Consider the following 14,368-nt stretch of genomic DNA (forward strand, 5'->3'; position numbering starts at 1 on the left):
TCCTTTTTTATTCCTTTTCTCTGTGCACAAGATATTTGAATTATGCTTTCTCTGATACTCTAGTTGACAACTCAGGCAAAGGGCAGAAGCTTAACCCTTGCTCCTGCTGAGAAGGTCTTAAATTAGATATTTAGCATTCTTAGGACTAGATGACAAGCCTTCCACTTCTGCTAATGATGTCTACTGAATGACCAGCCACACCTGTTTTTCTATTTAGGTTGAGATGTTCTAGAAAGGCTTCCCTGTGGATCATCCTCTGTCTTTACAGTCTATAATCTTGGTGAAATAGTAGAAAGTGCATGAGCTATGAAACCATGCAAATCTGTATTTAAACACTGATTTGTTTGCTTACTAAGCTGTACACAGAGTGGTTAAAAGTATGGACCCAGGACATAGAATGGATGGGTTTAAACATTGGTTCCACTGCCATGGACTGCATAAATTTGGGAAAGTTAGTCTGAGCTCTCTGAACCTCAGTTTCCTCTTCTGTAAGATGAAGATTATAATAGTATCTATAGAAAAGGGTTGAGGATGAGAATTTCATGGGTCAATATGTGTAAAGGGCTTAGAATGGTACTTACCTGGAGAAAGTGCTGTGCTACATAATTGTGAGCTGCTGTGCTTATCAATCTTAGTATTGGGACTTTCATTCTTGTTGGTACTCAATGCTAGTTCCCATATATTCTCTCACAGAGAGGAGACACTATGCTTCTCTTTATTTCTGTGGTGATATCATTCTTCATGAGATTAGTCCAATTTTTTATGTTTTTGCTTCCTCGTGTGACTGGCGTTTGGGTTTGCCTTTTAGGAGGTTGATGTGGGGAGACAGAAATGGCAAAGGCTCTAACTCCAAATCTCCTGTGCTCTGAATTTATGACCTTGCATACGTCAACTTTTGGAGATTCAGTTACTTCATTTTTATGGTAGGGTTTATATATCCACCGAATATGGTGGGGAATAAATGAGATAATATATAAAACATCTGGCTCATTGTGTTCATTTATATTTAACCTATGTATTCCTCTCAGGATAAGAACTCTCCTCCTCCATTCACTCTTAAACTTCTCAAAGAGCGGTCTCCAATCCGTGTCTCAAGGCCCCTTTAAATCTTTGAAATCTTGTCAGCAGTCACCAGTGTCCTCCAAAATGTCAAATCCAGTGGTTACAATTTTTTTTGCCATGCTCCCTTCTCTCTCCTCAACTCCCTCCTGCCGCCCCCCCCCCCCACCAACTTTGACACAACTATTTGCCTCTTACTCTTTCTTCCAATTTGAGATACTAAGACTTTGCAGTACTTTGGTCGTTCTGCATTCAAAATTAAAAGCAAAAAACAAACTAGCTCTCTTTTATGACTTTAACTCTTTCTATATGAAGATATTCCAGAGAATTGTTTCAGCCATTTTCTAACACTCTTTAAGTGATCTCAGTTTCAATCAGTTTCTATTTGCATGACTATCTGGCCTTGCTTTCCACTCTGATCTTTTGACGCTCTTCATTCTGAACTTTTGTGAAAAAGTCCTTCCAGAGTTCATCACATCTAAGCCCATCTTCCCCCATATACCAAAACAAAATAAGACAAAAATCCTCCTCATGACAACAGAGCCTTATTTGTGATGGAAAGGACGAGATGAAATCAGGATGAGGAACAGGATCCTACACAGAGATCCTGGCGCTGTGAGGAACGACGACCCCTTGGGGCACACGAGAAGGAAGTCTGTCTGGGCAATAGTTTTATTGTGTTAAGAGCAAGGCCTGAAAAGAGACTGACTAGAAGCCTACCCACGAAGTGAAAGGTTTAGGATTTCCTCTTCCTTTGGGATTGGGTATGCCACAGACTCCAACCAGAAGTGTCAGTAAATCTAAAGTTCATTGTCTAAGTAGTAGTGGTTTGTAAGGCTTTGTGGGTGAACTTTATGGCTATTGTTACAGGTTTGATGTTTATCTTTTTAGATAATGGTACTAACATCCTCTCTGCTGTGGAGGCTTGAAACCTTGGAGTCACTTCTGACTCACAGTTCTACTTAGCATTCAATAACCACTCAGTGTTAAGGCCAGCCATTTTTGCCTCCACAATGTAACTTTCATGCAATTTTATTCCATTCCTTCTGTCTCTATACCAGCTCCCGATTGCATAATCTCTTGCTTGGAGGATTGTTAGCCCACTGTATTAGTTTCTTTGCTGTGTAGCCAATTGTGACAAACTTAAATGAACCACATTTATTATCTCTCAGTTTCTGTAGGTCGGGAGTCCAGGCACAACTCACATGGATTCTCTGCTTAGGAGTTCATAACACTGTAATTGAGGTCCTAGTTGAGCTGTGTTCTCTTTGGGAGGCTTGACTGAGGGCAAATTTGATTTCAGCCTCACTCAGGTTTTTGGCAGAATTCATTTCATTGTGGCTGTGGAACTGAGGATTCTCGTTTCTTGCTAGCTGTTGGTTGAAGGCTACCCTCAGCTCCCAGAGGAATCCTGCAACTTCTTGCCACCTGGGCTTTCCCAGCATGGCCATATACTTCATCAAGCCAGCAAGCAAAGTCTCTAGTCTACATAATGTAATGTAGTCATGGGAATAGCCCATCATCTTTGCCTTATTCTATTAGTTAAAAGCAAGTCACAGGTCTCACCCATTGTCTAGTGGAGGGGATTACACAAAAGCATGACTACCAGGAGATGAGGCTAGAGAGGGACCACATTAGACGCCCCCCTACAAAAATACTGCTAGGTTTAAATGTATTATTTAAATTATAAAAGTAACCAAACAAGAATTAAGAATAGATAGGTAGGGTATGTATCTATATAAGTAATCTAACTCTCATATCATAGCATAAAGTAAAAATAGATACTCTCGAAAATTACTGGCTATAATAGAGCAGCATAAGCATATAGTTTAGTGATTTAGAGGTAAACATCATATTATCTGAAAATAGAAGTGATTAAAAGTGTTACTTTGGGGGAGTAAGACTTGGAATAGGGAAGATATGATGGGGGCTAATTACATGGAAATCCTTCATTATCCGACTTTTTTGTCATCTTGTGCATATATTATGATGGAGCTTTTAAGTTTTAAATAAATATTAAAGTTTAATCTTCCTACTTTAGGCTTGATCTGAATTCATCACTCATTTAATTTTTTTAGTAACCCCTCATGATCTATTATGTAAAGTCAAAATTTCTTGCATCATAGATACTTTGTGATCTGGCCACAGCTTAGCTTTAGACTATTATCTATAATATTTATCTTTCTGTGGATAAGAATTTGGTTCCTTTGTACTTATTAGGTTTTAAATCAGAGTAAAATGAAATTCTGAATAGCTAAGTCTATTAATCCCATTAGTAGTGGTAAGATTATTAATTAAATGTGTTAATAGATTCAGATTTTTATAATATACCATAAAAGATATATATAGACATAGCATATTCTTATAAAGCTTAAGAACTTGCATTTGATTAGACTATGAATATTCTGATGGGTCTTTCTCAGACTTCCACCTATGTCCATTTGTTTCTTAATATCTATAGGCTATTTAATCAAGTTAAAATATGTATATTCTTTTACTTTCATTTAAACAAATATTTGAAAAATGCATTTGAGTATTGAATCTCAAGGTTTAAAGAATTTTATTTGAACTTCCAAACATACGCATCTTATCTATAACATTCTTGTTAAGTGATTCAGAATCTAGCCTCTACTATATTATTTGCTGAATTTCAGCAATATGGTAACTACTACCACAAAAGCATCTCCTAATCTACAAGCTTTCATAAAAAATTTTATTAGAGCAGTTGCAGGTTTACAGAAAATTCATGCAAAAAGTGTAGAATTCCCATATACCTCTTTTCACATACACCCAGTTTTCCAATTATTAACATTTGCATTAGTGTGGTATTCTATACGCTTTGAAACATTCTTACTAGAGTCACACAAGTATGTGTTTACTGAATAACTATGCATCCCTGTGCACTCTGTTGGCCCAGAAAATATAGACAAATAAGAAACCACACTGTCCTTTAACTATATTGATCTGAAATATTTGCCCTCTAATGTTTACCAGTTTGTCCGATCTCTCCCCTCTAGATCCACACAGTAGATTAAAGTAGCTAAGAGCCAGACACAAAAAGACAAATATGGTATGGTCTTCACTGATATGAACTAAATATGATGAATAGACCTATGGAGTTGGACTATATATTGTGGGTGGTGGGAGACAGAATGTGGATTGAGAAGGGGAAGCTGATGCTGGATCTATGTAGAATGTTTAATAAGGTCAATTGTAAATATGTGGTAATGGATGGAGTTGATGGTAGCACATTATAAAAAGCATTGATAGTAAAGTGGAGATAAGTGGGCTATAATTTTATAATTATAATTTTAAAAATTTTATAGGGGGTAAAATTTCTTAGCCATGTGTTTGACATATAGTAGCTAAAAATGTTAGTACTTAACAGTAATAACAATAATGTAACCCTATTTAGCTTCAGTTTATCATTTGAAGACAATGTTATGATTTCTTGTTGGTTTAACATCCTCAGTTTCTCATAAGTCATGTTTTCCAGGTCCTTTATATTACTGATTGTTCTCCTATGTATATTTTTCAGTTTGCCAGTAATCCTCTTACTCAGCTGAAGACAATATGCCATATATATTTGACCAAAGCCAAAATAAGAATTACTTTATCCCTTAGTATAATTTCTATTTCTAGCAATGTCATCAAAGAAGAAAATTAATTTCTTAAATTAATAAATAAATTAATTAATTCTTTTAGAATGTTTTCTTATTCCAATAAGACTGAAGTCTGAAAATCTGAAAGTCATCTCTTCATGGATTGTTCTTTAGTTGAATTTCAAACCCAGATTTCATTCTGTACTTATTTTTCTATGGGAAACCTGGGACATTTTCCCTTGAGAGATTCTATCTTGCTTCATACTGTTACAAACTTCTGAGATACTTACAGATACATCTTTTCATTCAACATTTTCTCAGGTATATCAGAGTTTGTTACTAGTGAACATGTGAACAGGACACCTAAAGGCTTGGCTAACTGCTATGGAATGAGGCTGAGGACAATATCTGAGAGTAATTTAGGAAGGCCATGAGATGTTTGCTTTATTGGACATTAGGAACATAAGTGGAATTGAGCCTTAAGATTTGTTCACCCAAATAATATATAAAATGATATACTATCCATTAAGTGCTTTCTAATCACATTTTCATTGCAAACTCTCATTTTACTAGTTTCCAAGGACGACTACTTGGTAACAGTGTAAATCATTTTACAGACTATAATAAAATATATGAGCATTTCTTAAGAATTAGTAAAACTTTTCGTTAATTCAACTCAATAAATCTCCAGCAAATCTAAATTGATTGATATAATAGGTTACTTAAAAAGATAAAAGCACATTAGGTATAATGAAGATTATTACATGTAAAATCAACTTGGTTTATTCAGGTGGATTAGGAACATAACTCTGAAGACTTCTAATTCGTCATTCACACCAAAATTCCAAGGATTCCTCTGTAGCATATGAGAGACCTTTCATGTTGATTAATTGTGGCATTCCTGAACTCAGTGGTTCTCAACTGGGGGAAATTTTGCCTCTTAGGGAACTTTTGGCAATTGCTGGAGGCATTTTTAGCGGTCACAACTGGCTTTTAGTGGGTAGAGGACAATGATGCTGCTAAACATCCTACAATGCACAGGAATGCCCCATATAACAGAAAATTATCCAACCTAGAATGTCAATAGTGTTGAGATTGGTAAGCATAGAGTTGCAATAGGCCTTTTCCTCTTTTGTTTTCTCTGTTTCTACTCCAGCTCCCCTCTGTCCCTTCCTATTACTCTCTTAAGTTCTCTTTCCCAACATTTTTGTTTCTAAAATTTTTTTCGTGTTCATCCTTTGAAAAACCCAATATATAGTGCCTTTTATAAAGAGGCAAAGAATAAGGAACAGTCACAACAAGGCACACCTGGTGATAATTAGTAACATTCTGGGTTGTTATGAAACTATGGTTGGAATAATTACCTTGTTGTAGAGGGTTTTTACCAGTGAATATCAGAATATGAAAGAAAATTTAAGTAGTCCAAAGTATTCAGGTCAACTCCTATAGAGATTTGTCAATAGAGATGCCTAACCTAGTTAACTGATGGGTTGCCTTGGTTTAATTCTCAGTAATTTATCTGACATGGGGTAGAACATACTGAGAGATTTAATGCCAAATCATAGTTCATGGGGAAATTCTTTGTACTACTCTATAGTACCTTCTGTAAGTAGGGCTTTGTACACAGTAGATTCTCAAAGAGTGACTGATTGATAGTAGAACCAGCTGTGTTGTTCAAGCTTAAAATATTGACTGGAATCCTGGATCATCTCTGAATTATGTGTTTGTGATTCATGCCCCCCTGATTTCCTTGTGGAGGCAGGGCTGAAGCGAGCTGCTGGAAGTTAGAAGACAGAAGACCTTTAACTGTCCTATCTAGGGTTCTCTCTTAGACTTCTTTGCCACAAAGCTTTCTTGAACAGCTCCTATAGGTGTTCCCTCGCTTTTCAGCTCTTTCTGGCCATAGGTATACTAAGACTTAGATAATTCTATTTTATAAACATCATTTGGAAGACTAGAGATTTTCTTGGATGTTTTGGTGATGCTTTTCTCTCTCAGGAAAGTTAATATTTAAATGTACTACATTTATTGATTGCTAACTGATTGAACTACCCTAGAATTTCTTGTCTTCCTGATCTTTTCTTATGCATCTACTGTTATTTGAAAACTAAGGGCTTTCATGGTAAACAAAATTAGAAACCTGTTTTTGGCACTATGTGTGAAGATCACCCAAACACATATCATCAACTACAAGACAGATATATCAAAACTTATGAATAAATAAGAACTTTATTATGAATTAATTATAAAATTCTCAGGAATCAAGGGCATGGTATTGAAAAATAGAAGAATTTTTTAAAAGGCATTCTGAGGTACGTTTTGAAGCAGTATTAAAAAGCATTGTCTGAAAAAGAAAAAAAGCATTGTCTAAATGAGAAGAATTTTGATTTTGCAACATTTTCTTGTCTTCAAAAATTATTTTTGAAAGTTTCAAACAGGGACAAAAGTAGAAAAAGAGTATAATGAATACCAATATACTGAAAATCTGGATTCAGTAATATCAATGTACTGTCCCTCTTGCCTCATCTGTCTCTTATTGTTGCTGCTGCAGAATTATTTAAAATTAATTACAGGGAATTAATTTTGGACTTGGCCCAATGGATAGGGCATCCACCTACTACATGGGAGGTCCGCGGTTCAAACCCTGGGCCTCCTTGACCTGTGTGGAGCTGGCCCGTGCTGTGCTGATGTGCGCAAGGGGTGCTGTGCCACGCAGGGGTGTTCCCCACGTAGGGGAGACCCATGTGCAAGGAGTGCACCCGTAAGGAGAGCCACCCAGCATGAAAAAAAGTGCAGCCTGCCCAGAATGGTGCTGTACACAGAGAGAGCTGACACAAGATGATGCAACAAAAAGAAATACAGATTCCTGGTGTCACTGATAAGGATAGGAAGCGGTCACAGAAGAACACACAGCGAATGGACACAGAGAGCAGACAGTGGGGGGGTTGGGGAGGAAGGGGAGAGAAATAAATAAATAAATCTTAAAAATAAATAAAATTAATTACAGACTTTGCCTCATTTCACTTCTACTTGCCTAAGCATGCATCTCTAGAATTATGGACATTTTCATCCATTCTACAACTAACACAATTCCTAATATTTTCCTGGTAACATCTGATTTGTATACCATATTAAAATTCCCCTCATAATCTCCAAAGCCTAGATACATTTGGTAGGCTTGTTTTAATTAGAATCCAAACAAAAGCCATGCATTATATTTGGTTAAGTCTCTGAAGGCAACATTTTGTATGATTAATGTTTAGTCTTATTTCCAAGGTCAACATTATGCAAAATTATCTAATATTATTTTCCCACTCATTTTCAATCAATTGTGCTGTGGGAGGGAGAAGGAAGAAATCCATCTTGTTATCCCAACAAAAATTTCTACTGTATACATCTCTAATCTGCTTCTGATGTTTGTTCTAGAGTATCTGCCACTTTGGTGAACCTGGCATATGTGAAGTACATTATGGTTTGTAGGAAGAGTTGCAGTTAACATATTCCATAAGTCTAGGTCTTGTGATAGATTTGCTATTAACTCTGTTTGAAAAACTGTTACCATGGCAGTTTTGTTCATGTGTGTAACTTTACTCAGTTACAGATAAACTACTGTCATTGATATGTATCAAGGAGGCTTACAGGCTTCTCAAACCTGGAATATAAATGAGGATGCCTATATAGGGAAGCAAAACATGTTTTACTAAGGCAGTATGTCTAGAACTCTTACATTTTTGGAATAAGCAGCTGAAATATTTTAGTTACGTAGGTCTCACATGAAAATGTCTAATTTTACCATTAAGAAACTAAATCAAGTCAGAAACAAGTCTGATTATTTTCCTGATGCAGTATGGGTTTCTTATGGTATAGGAGTCATCACAATGTGTTACAATGATGTAGAATTTTAGAAGCTTGAGAATGCAATCTTGGAACGTAAAGAGGCAATAGCCATGGAAACAATATTATCATTAAAAAAACATGATTCCAAAGTCACTAGTTTTTTAAACTGTGTTGATTTAAGCCACTATGAAGTGAAATTATCACAAGCAGTATTTATAAATATCTACTTTTAATTACAGTATATAAATGACCCCATTCCTCCAGAAACTGCGAACATAGTAGAACTAATGACAGAATTATACGAGGGTTCAGCAGAGCTGTCTTCTGACCTGCACTCACTTGCCTCAGTTATGTATAACAGTCTTCCACATAAGAGCTTTCCTGCGAGAAACAGAGCTGAAGACCAGCAGTCAACAGCTGGTAGGTACAAGTTTTATTTTTTGTAAAGTGCATCTGAACCACCAGTACTGCTAGCACATACCTGAACCTTAGCTTAAAGTTCAGCAGAATTATTAATGGTTCATGAGCTGGAGTCAGATTTTTTTTTTCAACTGTCAGATAACCTCGAACAGCAAATGGAAATGCCACACAAGCAGGAGCCAGCCCCTCCTAACCCATTTGACCTTCCTCCTAGAGAAAGTAGCACCCTAGAGTCTCTGGCCAAGCTGCATAGACAATCAGTTATTACAGTTGCCAAAGCAGGTGTGATGGGAAGGGATTAACATATCTTCAAATCATTTACAGGCCTCATGCTCTCTGCAGCTTTTGACTAATAGGTTTTCAAATGTCACTAAAGGCAAATAGGTCAGAAAGTTACAACTCTAGTGCATGGGTGATAAACAGGTGTAGGTGACCCCAATGACGTGGTGATGTCATTAGTGTATACACTTGTTCTTCAGGGTCAGTGGATCTTGCTATTTCTCAAAGGAGAATGGTCACATATAGCATATAAAAAACATTTGTTAGATAGCACAGATCTAACTTATCTCTCTGGTTTTTCTCATATGTTAAGTGAGCAAAATACTTAATTTCATTACCTTTTCTCTAATTTGTATTTGCCCTATCCCAAATTTAAAATGTTATGTTATTTTATTTATGGTAGAATGAGTCAAAGTAGTACTTTATATCTACAATATATCTACTTAATCTATTGATCCTTTTCTCTTGTGAAAAGAAGACTGGTACAAAGCTAAAAACTAAGAAGTTCAGGATTTCTGATACAGATATTTCCTTAAATACTTAAAGTTTGGTCTAAATTGCTAATTAACATTTTGCAGAAACATAAGTTCTAAATAAAGTAAAAACTCTAATATTATTTGAAATCCTGGTTCAAATATGTTGTTTATACGTGTCTGTCAGTTATTAGATCATTCTTGCTTAAGCCTTATTAGGTTGAATGAAGGCATGCTGAAATTTCAATAGAAATAAAAGTCTGATATCTATAAGTCAACTTATTAAAATATATACAGAATATATATTTAATTTATTTCTATAATTCAATTTGATATTGTTGCCTAGTCCATCTTTTCAGAAATATTTCCTACCAGTCTCTTTTAGAATGTTATATTTTCTTAAAAAAACTATTCTTGCATTCTAGAATAGTGTTTAAGAGCTAGCAAAACTATTTTATGAGTACCAAGTATTTATAGATATTGTTGGGGAGGTATTCAGAATTCATCATAATATTCAGTATGATCTGTGAATATCAAGGCTTTTATAATTATTAATTATGCACATATCTTACATATAAGGGGATATATAGGGAGATTAATGGATAATGTGAAATCAGCTTTAAGATTTCACCATGTGAGGAAAAAACACATTATTTTTGATTGTAGAGCCAAACACATTATTTTATTTTTCCTGATTTTAAATAGAAACTCCAAGGAATCAGTATATCACTGACATTGCTGCTGAACAGCTGTCCTACGTTATCAGGAGACTTAAACCTTTCACTGAGCACATGATTAGTGTATCTGCTTTCACCATCATGGGAGAAGGACCACCAACTGTTATCAGTGTTAGAACACATGAGCAAGGTAAGAGTGCATTTCCTTTGAAATAATGACCTGCAAATATTGTTCCTGCACCTTGTAATACTTTTCTTTTTTCATTCTTATTAACTGTTCATTCTTCTTTTCAAGTGCCAAGCTCCATTCAAATTATAAACTATAAAAATATTAGTTCTTCATCTATTTTATTATATTGGGATCCTCCAGAATATCCCAATGGAAAAATAACTCATTATACAATTTATGCAATGGAACTGGATACAAACAGAGCATTCCAAATGACTACTGTAGATAACAGCTTTCTCATAACAGGTAGAACAAAGCTTTTTTTTTTAACATTTCTATTTTGATGAAATAATATGCATCTCTCTGTTGTCTTAAACCCTGCAGACTATGAGCTGCACTGTAATCCAGGTTTTGCTGTGCTAAGCTGCCATGGATATCTTGAAAAATACCTGCAGAAATAACATGATTAAATGTGTTTTCCTTTAACCATTTTCATCCTCAAAGAAATCAAAACCATCATCATCTCACAAGTTTCAGAGTAATACACTTAACCTAGGAGATTTTATGCCTGGTTCATCAAAAGAAGTCAATATTGAAGGCCTGAGTGAAATGAGAAAAAAAGTCAGTTGAAGTAATTCAGCTGACACGGTGTTTGTCAAGTCAATTATACCCCTTGCAGTGTGCCAAATATTATTTGAATATTTTTAAAATATTGCTTTAATATTTTAGGGAAGAACTAAAACTTTATCAGCATGGAAAAGCCCTCAAGTCAAAGGAATGTTGGGAGATTGGAATTATATGGAAGCTGATTTGTATAGCCCAGTCACCAAAATAAATTGTTTTCACTAGGCTTATGTTAAATGGCACTAATCCTGGGATGCTGTTTTAAGGATTTTAAACAAATTACCTGTTGTCTTTATAGGATTAAAGAAATACACAAAATACAAAATGAGAGTGGCTGCCTCCACTCATGTTGGAGAAAGTTCTTTGTCTGAGGAAAATGACATCTTTGTGAGAACTGCAGAAGATGGTAAGAATATCAGGTTCAGTTTTAATGTATAGAAAGTGAGTGATGTTGAATGCTTGTGCCATCTTCCTTACTCTGTGTTTAGTGTCAGAAGCAATGAGTATGAAAAAAAAATGTGTATTTAAAATTTAGTTTTCTTCCGTCAGAACCAGAGTCACCACCTCAAGATGTTGAAGTAACTGATATTACTGCAAGTGAAATAAGGTTGAAGTGGACGCCACCTGAGAAACCCAATGGGATTATTGTTGCTTATGAAGTGCTCTATAAAAATTTAGATACTTTATTTGTAAAGAACACCTCCACAACAAACATAATTTTAAAGGACTTAAAACCTTACACCCTCTATAACATTTCTGTAAGACCGTATACCAGATTTGGTCATGGGAATCAGTTATCTTCTTTACTTTCTGTAAGGACTTCTGAGACTGGTAAGTAATTTGTTTGTTTATTTAATAATATTTAGTAATGTAGTAAACACAGCTGACAGTTGCCATATTGTTCATATTTTACATAACTTAAAAAACCTTATTATTCCATTTCGTGTAATCCAGAAATTTATTTGCTTTTTCTGGTAAAAGTGCAGGAAAAGTCTTGCTCTGCCGAGTTTTAAAAGTCAGATGTATATGTAAGGGAACTCCAAAATAAAAGTTAGTGAATTTTTCAAACAAATTACCTTGAAAAACCAAAGATTCCTTCAATGGAGTGCCTTTACATTTTGGATTGAATAATTAATTACTTGCTTTCAAGTCAGATCAGAGCAGAGGCATATTTATAAGAATAGATGCTTACATTCTAGTGAGGTACATATATAGATAGAGGTGTGAGTAGGAACACAGGCAAGGGCAGACTTGGGGAAAATTTATGGAGGAGGTAGCACTTCAGCTGGATCATAAGGAGAAGGATGGAGGGGGCAGGTGGGCATCATAGATGTGGTGGGGCCAGGGTGAGAGAGTATATCCCATCTAGGGGAAATACTGAAAGTGAGGAATTACTCAGTGGAGCAGGAACCTATAGCACAAGTCAAGGCATTCAGCATGATGATCTTAGTTTATTATTTATATATTAAGTTTAAAATCACTTTTTGGAGGCCTAATAGGACAATTATAGAAAGTTATTAGGCCATTCTGTAATAAATTCTGAAAATTATGCACAAATGTAAAGTCAATATCTTATTCCTAAATTAAAAAGAATAAATTTATATTGGCCAAGTATTTGCTAACCTATATGAAATTGCCGCTATTATAGTTTATAAATAGTCAAATATCAGCAGTTTCATGTGGTTCAACCAGACACCAAATGTGAAGCTGCTCCTAACCTTGAGGATGCAGGAGTCTAATAAAGTCTAATAAAGAAACTCATCTTTGAGTGAAGTTGTTCTCTTGACGTTCTTCACAGAAATTAAGATGCCAAAAAAGTGCTCCTAGAGAGCAGCTAAACTCTTAGTTGCAGGAATAGAAGAGTGAAGAAAGGAGTATCGAAGGTTACCCCTCAGAGTGAAACTTAATTGCTATTAAACTAGGCACTGGCATGTTTTATTGCTTTTATAGATATTGCATTTAAAATAAGTATTTTTGAGAATGATGCCTACGTTTTACCTGACCCAGTTTTATTTACACCATTACAAGGGAAGAAATAATGTACATTGAGCACCTGCTGAGTACCGTGATCTCTGCTAATGGCTTTAAAACATTAAGGTATATGAGGACCTCATTTTTTTTAATGTAATATTAAAAAAATGAATAAAGACAAAAAAATAATTATAAACTGAAGACCAAGAGAAAAAAAGGGGAAAACCTGAGAAAAAAATAAAAATAAAAATAAATGGAACTTAAGTCAGTCCGCACCCCTCCCTCCCCCCAAAAAAACATTAAGGTATTATCACCATTGTCTTTAATGAAAAACTCAGGCTCTGGGAGTTTCAACCTTTCAACAAACATTCAATAGATATTTATAATATGCAAAATCTACTAGCAAAATGACAGTATAGAAGAAAAATTTCCTGCCCTCCTAAAGTTTGTATTGTCTGGGCAAGTTGTTTAATACGCTCAAGGTCACTCAGCTGGTAAGTGCTGAAGTTGAAACTGGAATCTGAATCCATCTGACTGTACGCCCATTTCCTTCACAATGCTATTCTACTTTGGAATCCATTAATAAAGTTAGTGAATAATAAAGTATGTCTAGGGTCTTTCTTTTCATTACCTGGTGCAATGATATTTTGCTATTGGACTCGTACACAGCATGGAGAAAATAATAACTTTCAAAGACCCTGTTGTGAAGTGAAAGACCATCATATTCATTGGTGCTTATCAAATATTTCATTTAAGTGGTCACAACATCAGGAGCACCATATCTTAATGATTAGTCTTTTTAGTCTGTTAATGATTACATCCATGTAATTTTCCCTTAGTATTGAAAAAGAAAATTTAATTTCCATTTAATTATCAGTCAGATGAGTTTAATTCCAAGTCAGGGACAATAAACCTTAAGTGAATAGAAGAATTTAACTTGAGAGGTGATTTAAAATCAGAATTTTAGTTTGGAAGTTATCTTGAAAAACATATATATCCTTTAATTTTACAGGCAAGGAGACCTAAGACTTTTTGCGTAAAATGACTCATAAGTAATAATAACTAAGAAATAAAGTTGTGACATGGCTATCAGCTTCCTGATCTCTTTTTTAAAAAATAAAATTTTATTGAAGTATATCATTCATACATGAATATACATAAATAATAAATGCATAGTAAAATTTGTGAATTTACAAAACAAACATGCATATCATCATACAAGGCTCCCATATATCTCCCCACCACCACACCTTGCAT

The 14,368-nt window shown here is 35.0% G+C and overlaps 1 protein-coding gene across 1 annotated transcript in view; it reads left to right on the plus strand.

Moving 5' to 3' along the window:
- Nucleotides 1–14,368, plus strand: part of PTPRQ (protein tyrosine phosphatase receptor type Q) — a 228,818-nt gene that overhangs the window by 24,834 nt on the left and 189,616 nt on the right. Inside the window, exons 10-14 of the mRNA XM_058308484.2 lie at nt 8,738–8,918; nt 10,376–10,537; nt 10,643–10,822; nt 11,439–11,546; nt 11,690–11,971. Of these exons, the coding sequence (XP_058164467.2) occupies nt 8,738–8,918; nt 10,376–10,537; nt 10,643–10,822; nt 11,439–11,546; nt 11,690–11,971 (913 nt within the window). The remainder of the gene's footprint in view (nt 1–8,737; nt 8,919–10,375; nt 10,538–10,642; nt 10,823–11,438; nt 11,547–11,689; nt 11,972–14,368) is intronic.

This window comes from Dasypus novemcinctus, chromosome 12, assembly GCF_030445035.2.
Source record: "Dasypus novemcinctus isolate mDasNov1 chromosome 12, mDasNov1.1.hap2, whole genome shotgun sequence".
In the NCBI taxonomy this organism is placed as follows: Eukaryota; Metazoa; Chordata; class Mammalia; order Cingulata; family Dasypodidae; genus Dasypus; species Dasypus novemcinctus.